We start from the raw sequence: 27,696 nt of genomic DNA, 5'->3' as shown, positions 1-27,696 counted from the left end.
TGCAGTGGCACAAAATAACAGCACGTGTACGTGACCTTCAAGGGTAGCCAAACTTGTTACCGCGCTGAGATGAGTACAATAAAGTCAGATATTTCTGAACGACTCTTGATGACATGTCGCAAAACTTCAGTGGCCATGGACTTCTCCTTTCTCGAGCCGCTTTTTGGCAGAGGGTTACGGCATTAAGTAAATTTACATCGTTTTATTTTGCTTTCACATTATAAATGTGCTTCATACGTAGCTTTTACAATAAGTTTATAGGACAAATGATTCAACAAATAGGTAGCAAATAATCAGGATAAAACATCACATGTTTATCAGAATTTGACGATTTGGCAGTTGATAAAATAATTTACTTTACGATTTAATTTCAATTCAACGAGATAAAAAAGAACTAATGTAGCTATAGGTGCTCTGTGGCTCAAAGTTTTCACGAATTTATCGTCGAGAAAACTTGAACGAACGAACTCCGTATCATACAGTCCCTTTGACAGCTCAGTAAAATGGTCAGCGATCGATCCCGTTGACGTATAAATTCATCAGGCAATACCAACTCTTTAGAATTTGACTTTGCATTTTCATGGAAATTTGATAGTAGGTGCATCTCAATCATCTTCGTATTCAAAATGAAAAAATATATACATTTAAAATACATTCATTAAATGTTTTGTAACCCTACCAGAGCCCCTTACGTAGTAGCTTGCTCAATGCGATGCCGAGACAATCGACGAGCTCCAAATTTAAGTATAGGTTACCTGCCTTAGAGCGAAACTTAAGATATTGGCAATTTAATACATCCTTCAAATGACAAGGAAACGCACTTCGCTTCTTATGTATGTTCAGTAACTTATTGGTATATAATGAGAACAATTAGAGCTAAACTTCATCCGCTTATTAGAAGATTTTGTTAAAATTATCGCTTTCAAATATATTAAAAATGTAAAATGTGAAATGATCACGTACTTGACACATGGGTTTTGAAGCAAATTAGTAAGGTTCGCGTGAATTATATGGGAAGAGAACTTGCACCGTTGAAGATTGTTCTCAAAGTTACCCATGTATAAAGAACCTATCAATTATGAAAGTAAACTGAAGAACACATATAAATTTTAAATTGTGAAATTGAAACTGAACTGCAGTCCTCATAGCCCAAAAAAATAATAATTCCTGCAAAATTTTATTCATATTGACCTAAAGTTAATTCTCGGCTTCTCTCAAATAAACAAAAATCGACTAGGTATATGAATATTTAAAGGCTTGCTGCATGAAAGGCACTGAAAGAACAAGCGAGTCGCTCTGAGCGAGTTATGCGCCTTGACAGCTACTCCGAGGACGATAGTGACGGCACGCTCAGGCTGTAACTCAAGCCTAATATTTAGCCTGCATTTTAAAATGGACTGCATGAAGACGTATCAAAATACATCATTTGTTCCTTTCACGCTAACTCTTAAGAATTTTAAAAGTGGGAGACGAGATAGTCATAGAGCATCGAACATCTGACATCATGTTTAGCTATTTTGTAGCAGTTGTGAATGTGGTGAAACCAGTTATTAGTTTGATTAAGAACGTGTTTCAGAAGTGGCTTCATAGGTCCTATTTAAATTCTGTGGGTTTTTAATGGGTTGTCAATTTATTTGGGTTGTCAACATAATAATTGAAGACAAATTATGATATTTTATGAGTTGTCGACTCCAAATGATGTTGAGATTTCTAAAATGATCTTTTTGTGAGCGTATGTTATTGAGTTTAATCTTACATGAATGAAATTGCATGCATTTCTCTGAATTATTGCCGCCATATTGAGCCACGCGTCTTGCTCAAGCAACTCAACTCTTGCACCTGCAGGGTAATATCCTCGGGTCTATATTAGCGAGTGGTAACAGCGAGCTAGCATCATGCCAGAATCCTTAACCAGCATATGATTTTATCGGCACACGCGTCTAAATTTTTTGCTTACTTGTGTGTATATAAACTGATTATGTCATTCTAAAAATATCATGTCTGCGCTACTTGCGATCACGCGTAGGTTTGGCGGTTACCTTGATTTGTGGCTATCTTGGGTGATGATGAAGCTGAAGAGGCGAACTGAAAACGTCCCCCTCGTTTTTATCGATGTGTATGGCAAGGGACCATTTCCTGATGTGTCTCGTTGCCGGAAAAAACATGGTAAGGATGAAAATATTGAAAGGGTATAGGTTTGATAACCATTCCTCCAAATTTAATGATGATGACATTCTCATTAAGAATTTTGCATTCACGTCTGAGCTTGTCATTGAAATGTCTAAACTACAATGGCATCCTTCCTTCAGATTTCTAATCCAAATTAAGAACGGGATTCACGTACAATTTTTCACGCCAAGGTACTGATTATTTTCCATAAAATTTGTAAGAGAATTTTTAGTGCAAATGGTAAATACCTTTTGACCGAATAGTTTTACTTCTGTATTGCTGAGCAAGTATAAGATCTTCATTATTAATAACGACTATAAATAGTTATCTTGACGGCGAGTCATATAATTTGCTTTGTTTCTACAATTGCGTCATATTTAAACGGTAATTAATTTCAATTCGCTGTGTCCAAAAAAAGTGCATATATTGGGTAATTTTCGTACGTTACTGCAGTCAGATATGAATCTAATACTTTAACCTTCATATATAAGAACACATTATGAGGTGTTAGTGTGACAATATTTATTCCCATTAAACATTAAAGGCCAACGAACTTGTGGAAGTTTGTTTGCTTCCCGTGAATTGCGATGGCTTCTCAAGGTCAGTGTAAGGCAGGAGGCACCTGCTGCGGCTATCACAGTCAGCCTCGCTAGTCTATACACACGTGTTTATCTCACTGCGGAAACGTCTTGATGTTCCGTTGTTTTTGTGCAATCGTATTTAAATTAAAGTAAAACCTCTTGGATTTATTTTATATATCTCTACCAGCTTTGCCTACTAATTATCTTTCATTTCACTATCCGTTTAATGAAAACCGAAGCTGGGAGTGTGATGTTAAGACATTGGTGTACCTTGTTAGTTTTACGATTCAGTTACGCAGAATTCTATCAGGAATATCGTTATGGTGTGACTGCCTAACGAAACTGCCCAATTCAGATCTAAAATTCATAAAATATGATCAAAAAGCTCGGAAAGATTTGAAATATTCTCACACGATTTGCTAACGGGCTCGAGACTTGAAAAGTTTGAAAGTTCAAGATGAATCACTATGACATGCTTAAAAATAAATTTCTGTCAAATTTTATGTAGACTTTCATATACAGGAATATATCGCATATTATCACATCATATTGGTAATTCAATTCTATTTATATTTCTATATCAATTCTATTTCTATTGCAATATTTTTTCACTTAGATACTGCGAATCAAGTGCTTAGTAATTTTCATCCATTCTCATCCTTTATTGTGCCTATTTATTTTTTACTTGCTTTAAACTTATGTGTAACGTACCCTCGAAGTTCGTTTGAACCAGATGTCTCAATAACTGCTTCGTTGAACAATAATAATAATAATAATAATCTATATTATGACCACTTGCTTTTCTGAACTAAGGAGCCGTTTTATATCGTTCTCTTACTTTCCGTATGATGAAATAACACATGAATAAGTAGCAAAATCAATGTAACCCAATATGAAAAGCAAAAAAATATACTTCATTCAGTAGACCCGAATCGTACTCATTGCTTATCAAATTACTCTAGCTAGCAGCCTTTTGTTAATTTTGTTCACGGATTCTTTAAAAATTTCAAGAGCACAAACCACGTTCGCCAATCTGTTCATTGGTCACAGAAATTTGATACAGACACATATTTGTGTGGCGATCGAATGAGGTTCAGGCGCAGCTTTGATCTCACGGGGAAGCCTTTGATTTCTGCCTGCATCGCACATCACCTCTAACCAATTACGGACAGCAACGAAGATCGGCGCGGTTTTAGCCTTTGAAGTTTTGGTCTTTTCTTGTATTTGTTTTATCCGTTCTGACACAAAAGCGCCTCGTAACAGACTAAATAACCAACAATAAAATTACTGATTTTTTTAATAGAATTCCACATTTTTTTATAGCATGGCCGAATTTAATCAGGAATATTTAGTTTTAGAATCAAGCATTTGTCTTTGAATTTAAAAACTGTAGAAATCCTACTTTAGATGATAACAAACAGTTTTGTGTCCGGCTATTTGTTTCATGTTTTTTCACATTGCATGGATATTTATCTTTCCATGATTCGTGTAGTTCTTGACTAAAACGTAAGTGCAGGCAAAGCTTTTACGCTTAACATTGTTTCCGTTCTGAATCACATTTGCATGGTGCAAAATTGTTATCGCGGAACTTTTAACCCAACTAATAAAAGAATAATTGAAAGAATCCTTAATATATTGCATCAGTTAAGACGTAGATATTCCAAGCTGTATTTTGCACCGCCATCTAAATATCGCATCAATAATTGCCGCGAAATGTGTAAAAAAAATCCACGGAATTTGTAACTAACATTAAACTATCTTTCGCTATTCCCGTGCAGCATAAATTTGATCATATTGTTGATCACCTTTGGTGAATTCTACTCATTTCACACTTCATTTTACAGTTGAAATGATTCATTATATTGATTCATTTTTAAATGCTTCAATACAGCTAGTCAGACCCTACAAATCCACATTAGCAAACAAATAAAGCTACTATAGTCAAACTTGATTTGTAGCTCATGAAATGGATTATTATCGTGAGCAGAGCCTTTTTAGGCTGCACAGTCTAAATACTGAAAAGTGTTTTTGGTGATGAATATTGTGCGAATAAGTTCAATGAGATGAATTTTAATGACTCTTATTCCGAAATATTTGAGTTATGAGCTTCATAAATCTTATTCAATATTATTGAAGAAGCAGTCAGTACCTTACGATATTTACGATATTTTACGGTATTCGATTACGATATTTTAGGACACATCAATTCAAATAAATTAATTAGTGGTTACTGAAGAAGCGCTCTGGTAAATATCGCTTGTGTTCACAGGTCACTCTTTTCTTGTATCTATGAGTGTGCCATGAATAATATTATTGATGTTAAGTTAAAGTCTGTTTTTAGACTGTTTTTGTTTTGAATTGTTTTTTAATTTATTTAATTGCTTACGCAACCAATTACTTATATATATTGTAATATTATTCTGTGTAGTTTTTGTGTATTGTTAATCCGTAAATGTTGTATAATTGTTAAGGTTTTTAGTCAACATTATAATCTATAGATACTATACGTCCATTCAGTCTCTACTGCCAACCGCATTTCCAATCACATCCATTATGTTTACGCGTATTTGGCTTATTATCAAGGTTTCAGACTTGAGTGGAATAGTATTTCGGAACTCAGGGTTACAATAGTTCAATGTGAATGATGTTTTAAATTTGTAATTAATAACGACCGTGACTTTTAATTCAGTTGGTATATTTCTTCAATTTCAGGAACACATGCCTGTCATGAAGGGAGTAACTCCTATTGCAATAACCATAACTAGATTCGCACCTGAACTAACTGAAACTTGCGCATTTTGTAATAGCTTTATCACTTATGTTTGGAGACGAGAGTGAAATTTACGTTATATACCCGTCGAAAAACCTCAGCTTGAAATATAACCATGAATATACCCTGACCTACGAGAAGATTTCGTGCACATTTCCAGCGGCAATTTGTAAGTCCTGAGTTACTTGTCTTGGGCAAATAGAAATCATTTGCAAATTATTAGGTGACCATGCAAAACTTATCGCTCCTACTTTTCTATCTACTTTTATTTCAAGACTTAGCTCTTAAATTGTTTTCGAGAAATAATATACTAATGCACTAGAAAGCTAATAGGAAAAAACTGTGCCCTAGTTCACGCAACGAGCTCTGGCTATTTTGAGCAAAGCTTTAGCAAGGAAACACTCGCGCACTGTAACTTCAAAGACCGCAGTGCCAAGTGCAATGTAAGACCACAGTTGCTAACTTCACACGATGACGTCGAAGCTTGCATTCAGTCTTCATAATCGCTTGCCAAGACTGGTTCATTGGCCGGGCTCTTGATGGTGATGAAAGTGTCTCGGTTTTTTATGTAACGCCATTGAAGAGATGGCTGCACGAGTCGCGTTCATAAGGACTTTGATGCAGCGGACAAGCAGAGTCTCGGGAGCATCTCGCGTTTAAAATATTCTCCTTTGATCGAGCTCCTTCTACTGCCCTGCTTCTGAATGGTGTTCATCTATAGACAAATTAAGTGAAATTACGGAATCCTCTTACAAGATCCGAGAAGTTCAATTTCGTTTGGGGTAGTTTTAATGGTTATTGCCCACATAACTGTCAACATCTCTAAACTTAAATAATAAAATTTAACAATTAAATCATTATAATTAATTAATTATACACAAAATTATGAATTATTTCCTTAGTGACACAAGAATTAAATCTGTGGGACTCGACTTTGTATAAGATGCTTTACATTTGTCAGACAAAACGAGCATTTTTTTGTAGAAAATGCAAGTATAGTTTAGTCTTGCATGTTTCTGACGTAATTGGGTTGCATTATTTTTTCATTTTGACATAAATTTTTTTCCCCGAAATCCAAGAGGCAAAATCAATCCTCATTTTTATATGTTTACTTCAATATAAGTTAAAAATAATTTTTCGAGCTTGATTATTTGCAGAAATTAAAGTAATAAATTTCTTGAACTCATATGCTTATCTGCTCTCAAAGCTCATTTCTTTCGCAGCAAAAAAGAAGTCGCCTCGTTGAACTTCACGGTGCATGTGGTGCACTGCACTCGGAACGTGGCTCAGTGCACCGTCTGTGGGGAGCCGGTGTCCCGGTCCCAATACCAGCATCACCTGCAGTCCCAACACGGCTCTCTTGACTGCAACAAATGCGGGGCCAAGGTGGAAGCCGTGAAAATCTTCACGCACCAGGTGAGAATAAATATAGTCATTAATAAATAAATCTGAAAATCTTAGGTAATCTCTAAGTTTAACTATCTCCAGTGGGGACACGAAAATCGTCACGCACCAGGTGAGAATAAATATAGTCATTAATAAATAAATCGGGAAATCTTAGGTAATCTCTAAGTTTTGCTATCTCCATTTTGGACACTAGGAAACTACATCTGCATGGTGAGTATAAATGGTTAGTCTAGATTAACTCAATCCCGTACATTATTTCTCAATTTTCATCTAAAAAGCATAGAAGGCATTTGCGAAGTTTAGAAATGGGATGGAAGACGAAACATCTAAACTTAACAGCTTAGCTGAGACCGAATCATCCTAAAGCGAACGCTTTAATAATGTGCAGCAATTTAAAGCATGTATTTGGAATGCCCTTCTCAACCATATAGCACTGAAGTTGAAATGTCTTTGTATTTATGTCTTATGTGTCTTATGTCTTTGTTCAGTAAACGTTCAGACACCTTCAGCCACTGCAGCTGAATATAATTATCACCACTCAGGCGCATAATGAAACAATTTACGAGTAAAAACTCCATCTCGTAAACCATGAAGCGTCCGCGTATTTGTCTTGCCCAAATGCAGGGAGGCGCAACTGTTGCTCAGACTTATACACGGCTTCGAGTTCCGCGTTATAATTAACATACATGCAAATCTGCGCTGTGAATAAAAAAGCTATTCAGATTCAGAATTTCGGCTTTGTGCGTTTATTAAACCATGTTAATGCTGTTTCATAATTTTTTCATAAGCTCAGGCTAAAAAAGTACATTTATAAAAGTTATTTAACAACAAGCCTATGCATAGGCTTTATTTCCTTGTCTACTTTACATTGGTAGTTCAATATGGCGTTGATGAATTGGAAGACGCATCTAGGTTGCTTAAATTCACAATCAGAATGAAACATGCCATAATTTAAGTTTCGGACCGAAAAAATCTTGCAGCGGGCTGATGAGGTGAGGTAATTATCACATCTATCCATCGCAATCTTGCTCACATCGACACGCCTCCTGAATATCTGGCCTCTTTATCGCTATAAGAAAAGTTGTACGCGTGAGGTACGAGCTGCTTTGATGGAGGTCTGGCAACCTGAGATGCAGATCGCTTATTTTTGTGACCCGAGAGATGGCTGAGATCATGCGGCGTCGGCGTCTTCTTTGATAATATCTAGAAGCTCGTATAAATATTCTAATGTAATTTATTAAGCGAGCGGCAATCGTCCACTAAAATGGTGGCCAGCATCCAAGTACTTGTGGCTTCTTTGATCTCGAATGCTGTAGCCTAGTAGCGCTCACTTTAAAAACACGGGCAATAATCTATTCTTCATAAGATGCACAAAACCCGCATTGCTTCGTTATAAAACAACATTTATGCATAATGCAATGTATTTTATTTGAATGACACTGAATTTTTTGTTTTGTGGGAGACTTTTTGACGTCTTCCCGTTGTTATTTCTCTGTATTCTATATTTTATTAATTAAACTGATGAAATGATCGCAACGACCTCGAGGCTGACCAAGACAAACTTTGTTTATCAGAGTTTGTTTGAGGTAAATGACTCGATCAGTTTTCTCGTTTATATTGTACTAAAAAATAGGATCATATGGGTTTAAATAAAGAAAATGAAATGAAATTAGCAGAACAGTTCAACCGAAAATCTTTGAAATTGAATGCATATGTTACGCATGAAGGGATTTTGAAGGGAAACTTACCGTTGAAGTAGCTTCCGATGTACCAAGCACTTCAAAGACTTCATAATGTTAAAGATAATTGAGTCGGAACATCTCCGGGTATTGTTATCTACAATTCGATCAACAAATTCGTATAGGCACTATTAATTCTTTGACATAATATCTTTCAAATTATAAACTATAGTTTAATCTAAACGAATGCGAAACCAACGAGAATGAGTACAAAAAACGTACCGACAGAAGTTTTTCTTCACTCCCTTTATAAGTGGTAGTTATGCCACTGTTTTGCCTGCAAAAATACCAGCAGGAGATTTCTGGTTGTACAAAACGTCAGTGTTTTAGTGTATGTGTATGCTTAGTGTATGTAGTACTTTTGACAACACCGAAATATATGCTACTGTCTTCCACAGAAAATCCCCACAGTGAAACTCACACGACAAATGTACACGATTTCATCGCAACAAATGTACACGATTTCATCTCCCTGAGACTCTCATGATCTGCTATGCTTAATGCTAATGTTGCTGCAAGACAGTTGCAGCCGTGTTTATTCACGTACAGTCTCAGGTTAAACGCTCTAGAATTTTGAGTTGCCCTCTTCAAAATTCAATAAAATACTTCACATGCAAAGACCGCTATTTAGACACATACATTTTAAATGTCATTTGAAACAATTTTCGGCGAAAAGTTTATACTAATGACTCGGTGATATCACTACGTTTCGGAAAGCCTTTAGAGGTCAGGCAATACATAGTTTATTTTAATTCAACTCAAATAAAGAATATCTCTATACTGCCTTCAATGGGCACATGGAGATCATTACTTACTTTGAAGTCAACCGAGCGAAGTATTGAATTTCAGCCTTAAAAACTATCTTAAAAACTTTACAACTCGACCTATTGCATTCACACGTGAAGAGAAAACTCACAAACCAACAGACAAAAAGCACAACTTATGACAATTTATGACAAACTGCTGAAAAAGCTATCAATCTATCAGACAAACAAATCGACTCATTGTATTTCAGCCCCCCAAAAAAGGCGATTAAACGATACGACTTATTGCATTTCAACACGAAAACACTTGCTAACAAACAAACAAAAGATTACACTTATTGAATTTAACATGAAAAATTTTATTAGGCAGCCAACATTGCTCGTTACATTTCACAAGGAAATAAAATTTCAAACAATAAAATATTTGATTAATTGCGTTTCAACACGAAAAAAATTTTCGGCAACCAGTATGACTTATTGCATTTCAACATGAAAAACTCACAAACAGACAAACAACACGCAGCAGCGTGAAGCAGTCGTACTCGCGACCTCGATCTGGAGGCCGGCATCTTTTCCCTGTTAATCTCTTGGACATTTGCTCATTTACGGGGACAAGTATTTAGTCCACCCTTGACCTAAAAACTCTATCCTGTGACCAGAATTTCTTACAGAGCTAAAGGCCATGTGTCTGTCACGACTTCACTTCTTCAGGAGACTCAGTGCAGCGATTGATGAGGCAGTAGATAGTGTCGAGGTGTACGAGTAGCACTGCGATACAATTAAAGGCTTGCTTCTGACGCAGTTACGTTTTTTGATATCCAGTGCATTCGATGTTGCAGACCACGTGATAAGACATCAACCTTCCGTGAAAGTCTGGGTGCTGTGAACAATCATTCAAAATGGAAGGAGGCTGCGATCCCCAACTGTACTGAGAACTATCAAAAGTCTTGTTTTTCTCCAACGAGCAGCAACAAAAGCCCTCTGAGTAACTTTTGACACCCGTTATGAGTGCCGAATGAAATTCCATATTTTTTCACGAGTGCAATGACCCCAATTAAATTTAGAACCTATCTCATATTGCAATGAATCCAATCAAAGTTAGAACCTATCTTATATTAAGGTTATGTTTTTATCAGTCCACGAAACTTGACTTCAGTGATTTCTTACTGTCCGTTTCAACGGGGATGAATATGTGAATCAAATACTCGTCGCTATTTGCTTATCAGGTGGCAGCTGCTATCGAGTACCTAAGAAGTGCTGGAAGAATTTGATTTGCGCAAATTAGGTTTAGCCCACAGAGTCCAGATATTAAATTCCAAGGCAGTTTTTCTCAAGTTTTTTATGCATTACTTCATAACTTTTACCACAATTTCTAACCTTGCCATGTGCCCAAATTTTAATCGAGGCAATGAATGCTGAACTAACTCCAGATATAAATACCTTAATTCATAATTATTGTCTTGAGCAATAATTATCTACTTCTCCTGAATACAAATAAATTGAAAATGTCTACGTACAAAATTAATCATAGGCCTAATGCTGGAGAGGCTATAAATGGCGATGCCTCTCCCTACCCTCTTCATATAAAAGAATAATTATTAACGGAGGTGCATTATGATCACAAAGGCGTCTTAAAATTCGGAATCTCAAAGGAAGATCTATTTCCACGGAAGCGCCTAAGCATTGCTGTAGCTGAGCAGTCTCGAAGCTTTGATAAATTATGCTTCAGAAACCCGCGTTAATTCCCCCTAGCCTAATTGGATGAGCCTTGTAATGAGTGTCGAAAGTCTAGGCCGCCATAATAAATTAAGCCTCAAGGAAGAATTTCTTAGGTTTCACATGCATAAGATTGCGCTCTAAATTCATCACAGGAAGAAAAGTGGCAAGGAAAATAAATAAACTCAAACTCTAAATGAGATGCGAGTTGATTTTCCTTTCCTTGCAATCTGTAATTTTATAAAAAAAATGTATTTCGCACGTATATCAGGGAAAAATGTATAAAATTTCATTAGAAACAAAATTTTTACTTATTAAACGTTTATGAATCTCATCGTTGGATATCGTCTGCTCTAACCGCAGCTGACATTTACACTCATTGCATTGCCATTGTCAGATTCTTGGCACAAGGCTCTTATGATATCGTCTTCACGGTATGTTCAGTGAATCTCCTACAGCCGCAGGTACGTATTACCTCTTCGTTATGTGGCGACTACCTCACGCCGTTCAATACCGATGTCTGCAATTGAGGTTACGTGTACTCTTTGCGTAACCCTTGCTCGCTCACAAATAAATAAACAAAATTAACCGCTGTCTGGGTCACTAGCTGAAGTGCGACCGCGAGGCAGCAGCTATTACTTACGGAATTATGCCAGCTTATGAAGCTCGGCTTCTGCTACAAAGCAGATGCAGATGCTTTGAAGGCACGAATTTTGTACGAAGCAGATACCGATGATTTGAGAGCAAAAATTTTAGCAAAACTTATGTGGATCATATGTTTTCGACTATGCAGATGCAGACTGCATCTACTTTCGACTATATTTTCGACTTAGCAGATGCAGATGCTTTAAACGCACGCACATTCTATAAAGCAGATGTGTAGGGTTTAGAGGCACGCATTTTCTACAAATCAGATGCAGAGGCTTGAAAAGCACGCAATCTTGACAAAACGTCTGCTTGCAGATGCTTCAATTGAAGACGTGCGTATTCATCAAAAACAGAGGCATATGCTACAAAGGCACACATTTAAAAGAAACAGATGTAGATGCTCCGTAGACATAATTCTTTCGAAAAAGTGATGCAGATACTCCAACGACCCACTTTTTTAAAGAGCTAATGCGATTGTTCCAAGGAACACATAAAAGAAAAAATTATAAAAAGAAAGAACTGTCAATTATAACTGTCAAGAACACATAAAAGAAGAAAAATTATTTTAGTGGCACTCATTTGCTTAAGTGTCTTGCTTAAGGCAGCGTGACTTTTTAATATTATTGTTGCCAGCTGCCAATGCTTTAATGGATCACATTTGCCCGACATGACAATAATGATCAAGTTTACGTCATTAAAACACCGTCATTTCTTAAAGGATGATAGATTTAATTTTTGAATGGAGACCGTGTTTTCAACTATTTGTGAAAAGACCTGGAAAAGTGATGAGTTATGCTATTTGTTTCTCGAAGGAGTGAGTCTCCAGTATAGCAGGTAGAAATAAATTAGAAATTTCTGTGAATTTTCTTTCTGTGAGGCGAAGTAACGACTATTGAATTTCGTTCTGTGAATTTTTGTTGTCTGACTACACTTATAAACCGAATAAACCATCCAAAATGATTTTTTCTTGTGTTTTGTATGGAGAACATATATAAGACCATGCAACGAAAATTCTAAACAAATAGAGCTTAACCACTCGAAGACTACTACTGAAAGATCAAAGCAAGCACGAGGAGGGCGAGGGTAGAGACATGGTCTAGCTAGCTCAAGACGTCTTGTCTCGATGCCAGCCGCTGCCCCCCCCCCCCTCTTTTGGCAACGCGGTAAGAAGGTTAAGAGGAGCCGCTATGTCGTCAGACCTCGACTGTGCAAATCGGGTACGCGGTGGGCGTAGCCAGCGAGGTGTTTATCGGCTCAGGTGTAGCCAGAGAAGTGCTTATCGGCTCAGGTGCCCCGTAGGTGTAGCCAGAGAAGTGCTTATCGGCTCAGGTGCCCCGTAGGTGTAGCCGTCGAGGTGTTTATCGGCTCAAGCGCACCATAGGTGTAGCCAGCGAGGTGTTTATCGGCTCAAGTGCACCATAGGTGTAGCCGTCGAGGTGTTTATCGGCTCAAGCCCAACATAGGTGTAGCCAGCGAGATGTTTATCGGCTCAAGTGCACCATACGTGTAGCCGGCGAGGTGTTTATCGGCTCAAGTGCACCATAGGTGTAGCCGGCGAGGTGTTTATCGGCTTAAATGCGCTATAGGTGTAGCCGGCGAGGTGTTTATCGGCTCAAATGCACCATAGGTGTAGCCAGCGAGCTGCTTATCTGCTCTGTACGTGGTGGGTGCAGCCAACAAGGATTTTATCGGCTCACTTGCGTAGTTGAGGTAGCTAGAGAAGAGTATGGCTGCTCACATTTTGTGAGCGAATAATCAAGCTGACAACTGCAGTCGGCTTAGGCCTCGAATCGCTGCAAAACTTATACTGTCATCTGCGATGCATCGTTGTAGTGCCATTTGACGCTACATGCGCTAGGTAGTAGATATTCTTAACCTGGTACAATCCCAAGCTTTTCCTATTATTATTTTCCGTTATTGCTGCATTCACGTGATTTTGGTTGATGATTGGGTAATTTGATTTTAATACTTGTTCTTTTATTTAAATTAACTCATTTGTTAAATAAAATCCCTTTTTATAAGCAAATCGTCATAATTTTTAATTAATAATTTTTAATAAAAAATTAATTAATAAAAAATCTACAATTATTTTTCCAATGAAAATTTGCCATATTAAAAAAAATACGAGACGTGGTCGAAAGGTTCAAGTTGATGTGACGTCGCGCATGCCCGAAATTGGCACTCACCAGCAAGCAGCGATTATGCAGCCCCTTTGACGGTTGCCTGCGTGAGCTTCCTCGCCCAGTGAGGCGCAGAGTAGCTGTGGTCACCAGCCATACGACGCCCTCCTGTCACGCGCCCGTTAATTTTAATGGTTTTAATGTTTCAGGTTCTTGAGTTCGTATCGAGCTGATGAATCGCAGAGAGCACAGCGTCTAGAAAGAGTCAGTTGTGAAACGTTGCATTTGAACCCGTGTTGCATTTGTGAAAGGTTTCGTCTGAAAAAGAAACGAATCATGACATTTTCATGTTTTTTAATCCTAATTTGGCTTCTTCAGATGTCATTGGTGGTTTAGTCAACCAATTTTTCGCATTTTAATATTTTCTGCATATTCTGCTTAAATTAATATTTGTTTAATAGTAAAAAAATAAAAATTCATAAATAACGATCATTCACTCAATAAATTTTAGCCTCAGTTTTCGAACGTGGCGTGAAGAATCAACCTCTGCATTGCGGAAATTTTACGTAGAATCAGAAGTTATTTTCAATAACCTTCATAATCAAGTCAGTACATCGAGAGTTTCGCTAAAAGGAAAACCACTTATTTTAGTGCCTGTTTTCCTTGCGTTCTTGCCATGTCGTTTAAGTTGTGATTGAATTTTCATCAATTAATAAGTATTTGAACGTGGCTGATAATTTTATAGAAGGCTGCAGTCAGTTCGAAGATGACGCCGCAGCAAACGGTTCAGCAGGTAATTAATTAAATAATTCTTGGAAGTCAATGAAGGGTCATTTACACAATAATTTAATCTTGACATAAATCCACCTTACAATCAATATATCTACTCAAATACGTAATTTAAGTCTGGTAACTTTTAAATCTGGTCATATTTGCTCATTATATCGCACAAGCATTCACTATCACAAACTGTGACACGTCATCATTTAAATAATGATTTATATTATTGGAAATTCTCCACCTTTGGTAGAAAATTCATATTAATTAAACATCACAAAATTAAAATGTAAGTCCGGAATTTAGGTAATACCCTATTCAGCTAATAAACTTGGCTGGTTATAATTATCCTTTAAACTGTTTCAAATTCTGAAAAAATGCAATATTTTAAAATGGATAATCAACTGCTAAAACATTGTTCAGAATAAAGTTCATTATTGTTTCGGCGGCTTATAAATTACATTTGCACGATTTACTTACTATTTTACGTCTACTTAGACTCGTCTTCCATGGATAGGTACATCGCAGGTCTATGCTGCATCCGAACTCATACGCTACAATGCTTTGTCATATTTATTTTATATCTTCACTATTTCTTTCCTGATGTACAGGATGATTCACGGAAATATCTTTTTGGTATTTTGAGCCAAGCAGCCAGATGTTGTAGGAAAAGGGCGGTTAGCACTTCATATGAACGACAAGGTCATGACGTCTTGTGTCCCATCTAGTCAATTGTCACTATGCATTGGACAAAAAAGCAGCGCGCGTTTGCTGTCGAGCTGTACTTTTCTAATGGTCGTTCCATTATTACTACTCAACGAACAGTCTGTTCTCGGTTTCGTATTCTCAGTTCTCGGTTCCTGGTTGGAAATCGATTGTTACGTTGGTGAATACATTTAAGGCAAGTTATCTCAAGTCAATTGTTTACAATGACTGTCCAAGGACCATAACTCATCTGAAGAACAACATACGCCAAGCCATCGCCAACATACCCATCAATATGCTTCAGCGAAGTGAACGGAACATCAAAAATTGACAAACTAAGTGCCTTGACAATGGGAGCCGTCATATGTCCAATGTCATCTTTCAAACTAAATGATACAAAAACTAAGTCAATGAATTTTTCAATAAAGTTTATATTGTAATGATATCTTTAATAGTTCTTTTTTTTATTCAGTTCTCAAATCAGGTAGTTTCCGTGAATCACCCTGCGCGTTGTATGGTGCCTCAGCCCACAATTGCTCCCAAGCAGTAATCGACTAAACGTCAACGTTTGAAAACATTCTAAAGTTATTGAATTATTTTAGAGAATTGTTGATTTTCGTGAATTTATTGTAAGCTTTGAATGAGATGTGATTATTTAAAGCAAAATTACGTTATGTTTTATATGTTAGCCCCTTTTAAATGTACAGTATATGGTAAGTATGTAAAAGATGGCTCAGGCTATATAGCAAAGTGTTTTTAGAAGTAATGGAAAAACAGCGATCGTATATTTTTCTGTTTTTTAATGCTATAAATATGTATTTATATGTAATTTTATTAATGCCCCAATTGGCATCAATATTACAACACTCTGTTCAGTATAGATAATTTAGTTTCTAGTGCTTGAAAATTAAATTTATTTTGTGTAGTGGAATTACGCAAAATATTTGTATTAATGTTCCACCCAAAAAACATGCTATATCATATTTCCACCAAAATATTACATAAAATAGTTATTGAAATACATATGTTCGCAAGTTGTCCTAACTTTGTTGTGGTACTGATAATTTGTTCACAGATGACCTTGTCTGGAAATCCTAATTTTATGTTAGCGTTTTCCTCCGTACTAAAATTGAGTTCAACATTACGGGTAACTCGATCATAAAGATCGCGTTACTCGATCGAGGCACTTATTAGTTGTAAATTGATTTTACTGGCAGCGTAATTAACCCTGACACGGTGACGGCATTTACGCTCTCGCACGATCAAAGTTAAACGGACTATTCCAATAATTTTTTTCACATTTCATAGACATTCAGGATCATAGAGGCAGACAATGTAGAATTCATGCTGAATTATTTATGCATCCCCACCATTAAGAATAATAAGGATAAACTACAAAGTAACCATTATGTCGTTCAGTGCATCATGATTTTTTCTGTTCATACAATGTGTCCAAAAAACAGATAGCTATAGGGTGCATCAAAAAAGCTTACTTACTTCAATGGAAAAAAGTGAAAAACATGCTTTTTTTTTAGAATCTCGCTCACACTCTTTTGAAAGTAAAGTTAGGGAGAAAGTCTTATCATTTTTTTCGAAAAATTAAACTTCGAGAACCTTTAGCAATTTTTCAAATCACTGACCTTCGCCTAATTGTTTATAAATGTTTTTAAAAAGAATTCTTTATTAATCGCGAAAAAATAGTTATCTTCTTAGGCCGGATTGCTTGCTTTATTTGGTTGCATGTTACCTGTTCCTAGAGGTTTTTAAAAAGCGCTAGAAAAAAATTATTGTGGTGATTTCTGCACAGAGATATTTTCTTCAAATTTTCATATTTCAATCAAATTTCTTAATTAAGTTTGATTTTCCAACGCCTCCTGTTCCTCCTAATATCTTCAAAATCAAACTTATTCAAAGAAGCTAACCGCTGAAAGAGACCCAGCATGATACAGAACTTCCTAATTGAGAGCAAGAAATTTTCGTCTTGTCTTTTGTGTCCGTGTCCCGACTGAATAAGCTCTCGTAACTTCAGTGCTAAAATATTTACATTTTGTTCCCGCATTGATGCCACAGCAAGACGAGTGTCCGCGGCGCATGCTGTCGTGCCAGTACTGCGAGTTGCAAGTGCAAGCGTCCGAGCTACAGAAACACACGGATGCCTGCGGGTCTCGAACTGAGCGATGTAAAGGCTGTACCAAATATGTTCAGCTCCGTCACTTGCAGTTTCATTATAACTCCGACCACAAGTACCTGGCACCTGAAGATAAAGGTAGGAACTTCACACGCATTCACTGATGTTACTTTTTGTAGGTGTGATAGCGTCAAATTTCTGCAGTTCACAGAGAAAAAATATTTGTACAGGGTATCCCAAAAGAACGATACTCAACTTTGAATGGCTGTAACTCAAAAAGTAATAGAGTTAAAAAGTTTTGGAAGGTCAGAATTTGTTCCCTATATTTTTCTCCATCTCTCCACCGAAAATCAGACAGATCGATGTAGCCATAAGCGTTTGATAGAACTTTCAGTGACATATGCTAAAATCGTGCTTGCGCAAAGTTTTAGTAAGATCATTTTGCATAATCATTACGTTGTCTTGACATGTTTTCTTTTCGCTGTTTCATTTTTTGTATCTTTGGTAAGACAAAAACATGGCAATCTTTGGTAAGAGACAATCATGGCAATCTTTGGTGAGAGACAATCATGACAATCTTTGATGAGAGGCAATCTTTGGTTTTGAAATTCCCTCTCACCAAATCAAAGATTGCCATGATTGTCTCTCACCAAAGATTGCCATGTTTTTGTCTCACCAAAGATACAAAAAATAAAACAGTGATAAAAAACAGCAAATAATTGTATAAATAAATAAAACAGCAAATAATTGTTCCATGCCTTTGAATGATGTAGATCAAATGTAGGTGAGTGAAACCAAATGTTCTCAAAATACAATAAATTAGCTGCTAGAATCGTTCTCTGGGATACGAAACCAAAAGAAATTACGATCAAAATCCTACATTGAATTTAGAATTAAAATTACTACTATAACCCTACTCTTTATGTAAATTATCACCAGAAAAGAGTGTGTTATCTATTTTACCAGATTTTTCGGCGTAATTAAAATCTAAAAGTCGAAATTTAAGTCAGACTTAAATTTCGAATTAATTGGTAGTAATAACTGTCATTTATCACAGTTACCTTTATTTTAGAATAACCCAAGTCCCCGGTACTATTATTTAATAATTCAACAGAGAAGAAGTCAGGCTCTGACTCTGGTGATGAGGGCGGCGACGAGTGCCCGGTCTGTCTAGGGCCGGTCACGCTGCCCATCGCCCTCGAGTGCGGGCACGTCTTCTGCATGGTCTGCGTCAAAGGGATCGCAAACACCACCAAGAATTGTGCCATATGTCGTCGTGATATCCCCCGAGACATGCTCATGGACATCAGGTAACAGAGACAATTCCCTGAGACATGTTCATGGTCATCAGGTAACAGAGACAATTATGTGAGACATACTCATGTCAGATATCAGAGACCAAGCACTTCTGACCGTTCACTAGACGTGGAAGAGATGCAAAAAAATAGCTTGTTTAAACGAACACAACTTGTAAAGCAAGGTTTTTTAAACGTTGTTTCTTTACGGAAAATATAATTAACAACGATTGTTCTATTTATATTTCATTGGAAGTTTTCAACTAAAACGAATTATTTTGTTCAAGACATTTGTTGGTGGTATACCTGATGCCATTAATTGAAAACTAAAGTTTATCATGCTAAATTAATTTTGGGATTATCAGAAATTTATCAATTTTTAGCGTGATTGAAATTTTAATTTTCAGTTAATTGAAAGCAGCAAGAGACATTGTAGAGTACATCAAGTTGTAGGCGTTCTATCTCGACTCGTCATTCGACTGAAATGGCAAAACATTCAAAAATATTTAGTGTATATCTTCTGTGATGATATAAACTTATTCAATATCGAGTTTTCTAATAACTAGAGATTGCCAGAATTTTATGCATTTAGGGAAAATTTGTTATTCACATAATTCAGCGTGCCTCAGTCTGCCGATGTAAGCGATAAATTCACGCCAGTCACGTACTAAACGAACAAGGATGCCAAAACAAGGCCGGCGGTATTAAATGTCACTTGCTTGAAGATATATTTCAGTCATTTTTCCTCACTTTTAAATCCAAACAAATTCATTCCTCATACAAGCCATCATAATATAGTTCTCTCTTATTCTCTTAGTTCTCTCTTATTTAACTCTTATTACGTGGAATTTTGAAAGATTTTATCGTTAATTTTTCTCACTTCAAACATATAATTAAAGAATGAGAGCCGTATTATATTAGAAATTTTGATACATTGTGCATTACTACACTCGTCACCGAAGAAAGTAAAACTGAGCCAAAAGCTTAGCTAATAAATTCGAATTGTAGAGCGCAGGCGGTTAATGTTGTCTGCTCAAGTTACGTGCTCAACACTCCTCGTTATTTATTCGATTGTCTGGGAGCATGCTAGACATTTCCTGCAGTGACTTGAGGGCCTTTGATGCTTGCCGCGGCCCTGGCGGCTGCCAACACGCGTATAAATAAATAAAAAACGGACCGATAATGACACAGAAACGCGATGGTAGAAACGTCAAGAATTTCTGCTGGCTATATCTTTCATGAAATGACTTGTTGAAAACTTTATGGTTACGGAAAAATCCCGTGTCACTTGAAATTATTCATAAAAGGGTGTATTAAGTCTAGACTATTCGTCGATTGTATTCTAATCGGAACTTTCCTTGATTAAGCCCCTGCATTCAAAGTTGGTTCATTCTAATGTGTGATAGTAAAACAATTTATTTTGCCTTAATTCGCTTTAACTGATGCTTTATTTAGGGTACGATTATCAAACCTGCTTGCAATTGGCAGGTTCTGTCGGGAAGAAGACGTCATAAAGAACTACGTCAACAAGCCCAGGGATACGAAAAAATCTTTCCGCAGCCAAAGCGTGCCGTCGCGGTCGCAGGCCTCTCTCCCCTCGCGCCGCACCACCACGCAAGACTATGATGGTGGGTTATGAATTAAATAAACACTGCTCAGTACTGCTTCTTATTTCAGAGTGAAATATTAAAGAAACTGCGCTCATGATTAAAAAATGTCCGTGGACTGCATTTTATCTGCAAAAATCACGTAGAATAGGTTCAAAATAACGTCACCACGCAGATTAATTTTAAGAAAAGTACCCTAAACGTAAGAAAAAAATAATAAATGAAAAACCTTTTTAAATTCATGAATAGTTTGTTTTGTGATTATTTGTAATTGAAATGCGAGGTGACAAACTTCATTCGTTGACAGATATGGTGTCGCATTTGCTTTCGAGCCGTACCAGTTCCACCTCGTATCGCTACCAACGACCCAACAACTCCCATACACCTCCTACCTACACTCCATACTCCTACACCACCAACACCTCAACGTGTAACACAAGCACCACAACCGGTTCATCTAACGATGATGACTGCTGCTGTTCATCCATCTCACAACAGTCGAAAAACTCAACCACGGAACAAATATCTGTATCTTCAGCGTCCGTTGAAATGAAAGCACAGACTAACAGCTCGTCGTTACATTCTGCTTCGTCTGATGTGACCACGAGAGCTGTGATAACTTCATCAGAATCTAAGCCAAAAAGGCCGACGTCTCTGGCGCTGAGCTCTTCTCTTAACGAGCCAGAACCTGCCGAATCCATGCATCGTCGAGGTGAAACAGGACACTTCTTGTATGGAAAGAGTCTAGTCACTTTATTTATTGGTTACTTAAAAACATAAAATATTTTTTGCACCATTGCTCTTCGTGAAAAATTCCATCTAAAATAATTAGTCCTGTCAGTAATAAAAATACTTCTGCATATTATGACATATTTATACATAAAAATAATTTGTTTATGTGCTCGCATATGTGCACTAACACATTAATAATTATTCTGGCTACTTGCAGGTCGCCGAGAACCACCCGTAAATGCGACACAAGAGCAATATGACCGATGGCTTGCGTTTCAACTGGCCCAGGCGGACGAGGACATCCCGGCCGCGGAGTTCAATAAGAAACACAGGGCCATCGTCGGTCGATCTCAAAGCATGCCTGAGCGAGCGGTACGTCGCTTAAGTGTCAGTCAACGAATATTGTTATGTAAAAGAACAGTCCTGATCGTATTTTTGAACAATTGCTACATAGATTTCTTAGAGCGGTTCAACTGCAACCGATGTTTTTTCACATGAAACCAGTCAGATGATAAATAGGAAGGTTTGCAACAGTTAAGTGGTCTTTATGGGGGCTCAAACCTCAAAGTCATTATTCGAAGTAAATCTGTCAATTATTCGCCGAAAATTATTTATTTATTGATTTCAAGAAAAATAAATAACCAGAATACTACAATAGGCTTAAGAAAAATACATTTGATGTTAATTTACCAGTACGAAAAGTGATGATAAAACTTAGAGATGACTACACAATTCTAAACTGACTTCATTCTCGTAGGACTCCAATGAAATCTTGGACATTTAAATTCTGCCGCTAATTAATAGGTAGATTTTAATAATCAGATTGCGGCGGTGACGCAACGCACGATGCGGTCATCGGACTCGTCAGACTCGAGTGACGATGAACAGGACAAAGGAACCGACAGGGCCATGAACCGACGTGACTCTCAGAATCGTCCTCCTGCCTCACCGAGAACCACGCCCTCTCAGTCCTGTGGTTCGTCGAGCTCGTCCTACTCGTCTTCTTCTTCTTTGTCAGCCTCCAGCAGGTCACCAAGCTTGACCAAGTCTTCGAGTGACTCTAATACCAGCGGCTCAGGCGGTGGTAGTTCAGGCGTATCTCTGAGTAGCAGCCGAGGCATGGGGGCTCGCCCAAAAAGCTCCACAGGCCTCAAGAAGAGAGTTTCTTTTAAAGAAGATGCTGTGAGTATAACTTTATACTAGGTTAATTAAACTAAAAAGCTGAAATAAAGTATTTAGGAAAAATGTTTTAAAATGTTCGATGAGCATTAAGAATCTCTGTATATATGCAACTTCCAACCATTGACTTTGGCCTGTTTACCGATCTCTTAAAAACTTTTTACAAAAATACTCTCCATCACTATTTGGCAGCCCGAGGAACGAAGAGTTGCACCTATTATGCTGCCTTGCGAGTTCTGTGGAGAGATGTTCTCAGAGCGCGACCTCATGCGGCACCAAACCTCATGTGATCTCAACGAGACTCAGATGCCAAGAACACGTCGAGATTCTTTGGCAACTCCTCCAATGCTGAATTCACCTACTCGTAGTGTAACTTCACCTACAGGTTCATCTCGCACCTTAACAACAGCTTCAAATTCTAGCACAAACTTAGAGTCACCTGTTTCACCAGCCAGTCGCAGGAAGGTTCCACCAAATTTACCCCTAGGATCTTCCAAGAGAGCTGAACACTCTCGCATTGTTACTGCTGATGCTCATCGCACACCTCCAACCAGTCCTCCTCCGCGACCGCCTCATCCTCCAGCTCATTCTACGTCCACGACAAGCACAAGCCGCATTCGGTGCTCACCACAACCAAGTTCGCATGAATTAACTGATTCGTCCTGCGATTCTCGCCCGACGAGTGTAAGCCCCTGTCCACCTCACAGTAACAGCTGCAGTAGCGGTATTAGCAGCATGGCAAGCAGTACCCGCTCAGTCTCAAGTACACCAAGCAGCAGCAGCTCAGCTTCCCCCATCCCGGCCGTTGTAGATACGCCCACTGATATCGAGGCAGATTTTGAGGATGACGATACTCCCTTTGTAAGACCACGCAGAGGAAAACTCTTATCGTCTGCCATTGTTTCTTGGCGAACAATGTCTGGGGCAAAAGATCGATTCAAATACAGCAGGTCAAATACAGCCCCCCTGGAAGATACAGGAGATGAGCCCTCCGACATGAATCCTGTTGTGAACAGTCACTCCGCCTCTCAACTCCCTCCGTTACCTCCTCGTCACGAAAGCGTAGCAACAGATCCAGAGCAAAGTAAGACAGAAAATAACACGAGCAGCAGCAGCAGTACTAATCCACCAAAGTCTAGGCCTCAAGTCTTCATCAAGAAACAAAAGAAGTACAGAGCTCCTCAACCACCTTCGCAATCCCCTAGTCAGAGTCACGCACAGTCTACCTCAATTTCGAGCAACGACCAATGTTATGATTCCTCTAATTCATGCAAGAAGGTAGACAATACATCAAATATGCCCTACATGCGGTTGGACAGCAAGCCGATGATGGATGTTCAAACTACTAGTGAAAGCACCTCTACAAAATTTTGTGAATGCTGTCGAAAAGAAGTAAAAATAACAAATTTTCAATCCCATCAGGTACGCAACATTTAAGACCGTATTTGAATTGATTTTAATCTCGAGTCTTGTTTATTTTTCTTTCTTTTACAGGAAAAGAATTATTTTCTAGTGATTAAGTCTCATTTCATTGCGAATATTTTTTCATATATATTAGATCAGTTTGACTAATTTAGTATGCTTTCGTTTCTAGAAAGAATGTCAGGAAAGTTCAGGTAAAGAGGAAGAAAAGTTATTTCGTGGCGAGCGGGCTCTTGTGCCACACAACGCCACCCCCGCCGCCGAGGATAGTGAGCGTGAAGCACCTTTTTCTGGCGCCGACGAATGTTCGACGTTCTCTCCCCATCGTGCTAGAAGATATGAACGGTAGATTTGCGATCTATTTCACGCTTATTTTGCATGTGCCTATAAATTTCGTTTCCATTTGAATTCCTATAATATTTAAAGTAGCTGAAATTAATGTTTGTTGCTCTATAAAAAAACTGTGGAAGTAAACTTTATCATCAGTTCACCGGCGATGTTTCCCATTTTGACAGAGCACAATCGGTGCTGGACGAACGATGTTTCGACACCCGCCGCGAGAGCAGCCTCATGCGCACCCACAGCATCAAAGAAACTTCGCGTCCGTCCACCCTGTCTTCCATGGGAAGAAGATGGACATCCAGAGAGATGCTCTTTAGCCCACGTGGGGAATCTACGTCGTTTGGCTCGTCCAGCTCGTCCTTCGGGGGAAGTTCGCTCATTGGTGGCAAGTTCTCGAGCCGCGGCTGGTCGGATCACGTTTCCATGGTCCAAGAGGACGTCAAAGCAAAACTGACGAGTGCCAAAGCCCTTTTATACGGTATGATGTTGAAACGCTGTAATCTAATTCAGTGTTAAAATTTAAAATATAAATAACCATCTGAATGCGACGTTTCTCACTAGTTTCTGCGAATGCGCGTTTCTCACTGAACATACTAGTTTCTCTTAGATTTTTTTGCAAATTCCGAGAAGCTGCCGTGATACTATAAAAAGTAGCATTGGTGTTAAATTCTGTTACACTTCTATAATGACATTTGAGCCAGTCAAGAAATCATTACCTACTGAATTTAATCATCACTTTTCTGTTCTAAAGCTGGGTGGAATCCCACACCTTGTTAAAGTACCCATGGATTTTTTAGATAAATCTTCAATTAATAGATACATATTATTCTACCTCGAATTGATTCGTTTATTTTTCTTCGTAAATTACTCCTTAAAAATGTCCAGATTTAATGAAGAAATCGAATCTTATTCGTTTTCTTATTCACAGAACGTGAAACGAAACCAGAAAATGCCGATGCAGAAATTCTAAGACCAAGTTTCGTCGCAGATCTAAGATCTTGGCTTGATAAGACAGATGCTTCTTCGAGGGCACCGATGCTCGGTACTCAATTTGATTTCGATTAACTTCCCTTCGTCGTGCAAAGTTCCGTATTACGTTTTACGTTCTATGAGAGTTCGGTGATCATCGTCTGCGAGCTTTGCATGCATTTGTTCTTTATGTGAAGCCTTTCTGCACGAGAACAGATCTGGCCCTAAAGTTTACTAGCGTGTAAAGGCATATTTCGTATTTCTTGAGAATATGAAGCTGGTGCCGAATTGCCCTTCTCCACAAGAAGATATACACGTTTCATGTTTTACCCTGTGTGTTATGAAAACACATTTTTTTCGCTATTACTTCAATATTTGTTCTTGTTATTTCAAGTTTTGGGCAGTCGTTAATTATTAATTAACCGTCGTCAGGTTTAAAGTCACGTTACACGTTGCTGGATTACTCGCGTAGAAAATTTTTCAGATACAAGTCACCTATGTCACACAGGTGATTATACGATTTTAATTAATATAGATTTCTACTCCTGGGTTTTATTTGAATGTTATATTTATTTCAACGTTTTATTTCAACGTTTTGCACATCTTTGTTTACAGGGAGCAGTCGTTACCGCAGTTCCAGCATGGCTCGCAGCTCTCTTTACGCACCAAGGTACAAGCGCTTAGATACAAACAAAATCTCTTTTGCAAAAAAGGTGCTACTTATTTTGATATCTAATATTAAAATTTTGAAATAGTGGTGGTTGTTTCCTCGTTCATTAGTCAAAATTCATTATTATGATTAGCAGAGGTGGGCAGTAGCGCGCTACATGTAGCGGCCGCTACTAGCGTCCGCTACATTTTCAGTAGCGGTAGCGGTAGCGGCTCTACATTTAAGGCAATGTAGAGGTAGCGGTAGCGCCCGCTACATATTTAAGTAGCGATACGAGGTTTTGCCGCTACAGCGCTGCCGCTACATTTATAGATAAAGCCTTTAGATTTTACTCAAGGGGATCGGCTACCCTCCAACAAAACTTTTTTGTTTACAGACGGATCATTTTGAAACTTGGTACACATATGTAAAACAGAAATCTGATACCTTTTTGTTCATGTAAATTTTATTAAATGAAAGAAAACGTGGAATTAATAGAAAACGGCAAATAAGGGGTACTCTAAAAAAGTTTATAACTTTTGCAAATCACATGCAAATCACAATGTCGAGACACATATCATTCGATTTGTAACAACAATATCTAGCGACTGTAGAGCCCCGATTTTTTATTTTCCTCATCGTTTTTTTCGCGTTCTTCCCATTTTTTTACATTTTTACCCCCCACCTTCCTCCCCCTCCCATGTATAAGTCAAACCATGCACATATTAAAAAAAGGCTTCTAGAGTCGCTAGGTATTGTTTTTACAAATCGAATGGTATGTCTCTCATTGCCGTAGCTTGAAAACTGTTGGAGTTATAATTTTTTTAAGATGGCGTTTTTTGGATTTTTAAATTGTTCATGGGAGCCAAATAAAGTAAAATTCATTGAAAACAGAAGAATATGCCCAAAAAGTCTTGATATTGTAGCCCAAGCTTTCCCATTGCCAATTATTTGCATTCAAGGTACCATCACGCGTCTTTAGACCTATTTATGTTCAATTTAATGTGAGTAATTGGCTATAAATGGGACTTTTTATATATAAATATATATATAAAATATTCATTTTACATAACTTTACAACTGCATTACGCAAAAACTATTGCATGAACATCCATGGTAGTAGCTTTGTTAAACGCGTCTTGTTTGTAGCTTTCAAACGAGTGCAAACACTTTGCAATTATCCTAAATAATGACATATAAATACCATTTATTTGTAAATAATGATATAAAATGATCATTTTATAAAAGTTCAAGACTGCATTACACAAAAAAGTATTGCATGTAATGATGTACATCTATGGTAGTAGCTTTGTTAAACGCGTCTCGTTTGTAGCTTTCAAACGAGTGCAAACACTTTGTAATTAACGAGAGTAATGATCTATATATACAGATTTAATTCAAATAAATCTTTGTACATATTGTTAAAAAATGTTCATATATATATTTTTAAAATTGTCTTACGCAAAAATTATAGCAAGCACAGACATGCGGTGAACTGCGTTAGACGCGCCTTTTCAGCAGCTACAAAATGAGTCAAGAAAACGGTAAAGCCAAAATTTCCCATTTTTAGGTAGCCGGTCCCTTTAATAGTATTAAATATTATTTAAAAACCAGCATGATACATACATAATATAAATTACAGAATAAAACTGTACGAAAGATTTCGGTGTAATGTTGTCAACCTCAGCCTGTTACTAGTGTCAACATGTTAGTTGTTACTTGTTAAGTTGTTACCAGTTACCACTTACAGGTTTTTTTCATCTTTCAGTTTGCTCACAGTTATTTTTATGTTTCACCTTCCCTACATGGATGTCTACTTTAATCTACCAATCTCAAAAATAATCCACATATATATACAAAAAAAGACTGATTTTTATATGTATATGTGGATAATTTCTTAGATTGGTAGATTAAAGTTCACATCCATGTAGGGAAGGTAAAACATAAAAATAACTGTAACTTCTATTTACTGTATCT

The 27,696-nt window shown here is 37.5% G+C and overlaps 1 protein-coding gene across 3 annotated transcripts in view; it reads left to right on the top strand.

The window, feature by feature from the left end:
• The window catches only part of LOC108670347 (mucin-12), a 37,042-nt gene that overhangs the window by 6,149 nt on the left and 3,197 nt on the right, over positions 1-27,696 (top strand). Inside the window, exons 3-14 of one of the 3 annotated variants that reach the window (XM_018157812.2) lie at positions 6,744-6,936; positions 17,467-17,662; positions 18,639-18,834; positions 20,308-20,447; positions 20,734-21,138; positions 21,376-21,530; positions 21,981-22,340; positions 22,530-23,759; positions 23,932-24,104; positions 24,275-24,579; positions 25,030-25,143; positions 25,686-25,740. In XM_018157812.2, the coding sequence (XP_018013301.1) occupies positions 6,744-6,936; positions 17,467-17,662; positions 18,639-18,834; positions 20,308-20,447; positions 20,734-21,138; positions 21,376-21,530; positions 21,981-22,340; positions 22,530-23,759; positions 23,932-24,104; positions 24,275-24,579; positions 25,030-25,143; positions 25,686-25,740 (3,522 nt within the window). Of the gene's footprint in view, positions 1-6,743; positions 6,937-14,636; positions 14,708-17,466; positions 17,663-18,638; positions 18,835-20,307; positions 20,448-20,733; positions 21,139-21,375; positions 21,531-21,980; positions 22,341-22,529; positions 23,760-23,931; positions 24,105-24,274; positions 24,580-25,029; positions 25,144-25,685; positions 25,741-27,696 lie in introns of those variants that run through there. The other 2 variants (XM_018157814.2, XM_018157813.2) reach the window with 2 other exon arrangements.

The sequence above is a fragment of the Hyalella azteca genome, unplaced genomic scaffold (assembly GCF_000764305.2).
Source record: "Hyalella azteca isolate HAZT.00-mixed unplaced genomic scaffold, Hazt_2.0.2 contig13728, whole genome shotgun sequence".
NCBI lineage: Eukaryota > Metazoa > Arthropoda > Malacostraca > Amphipoda > Hyalellidae > Hyalella > Hyalella azteca.
The sequence above is the reverse complement of the archived record's forward strand: the minus strand, read 5'-3'. Positions and strand labels throughout refer to the sequence as shown.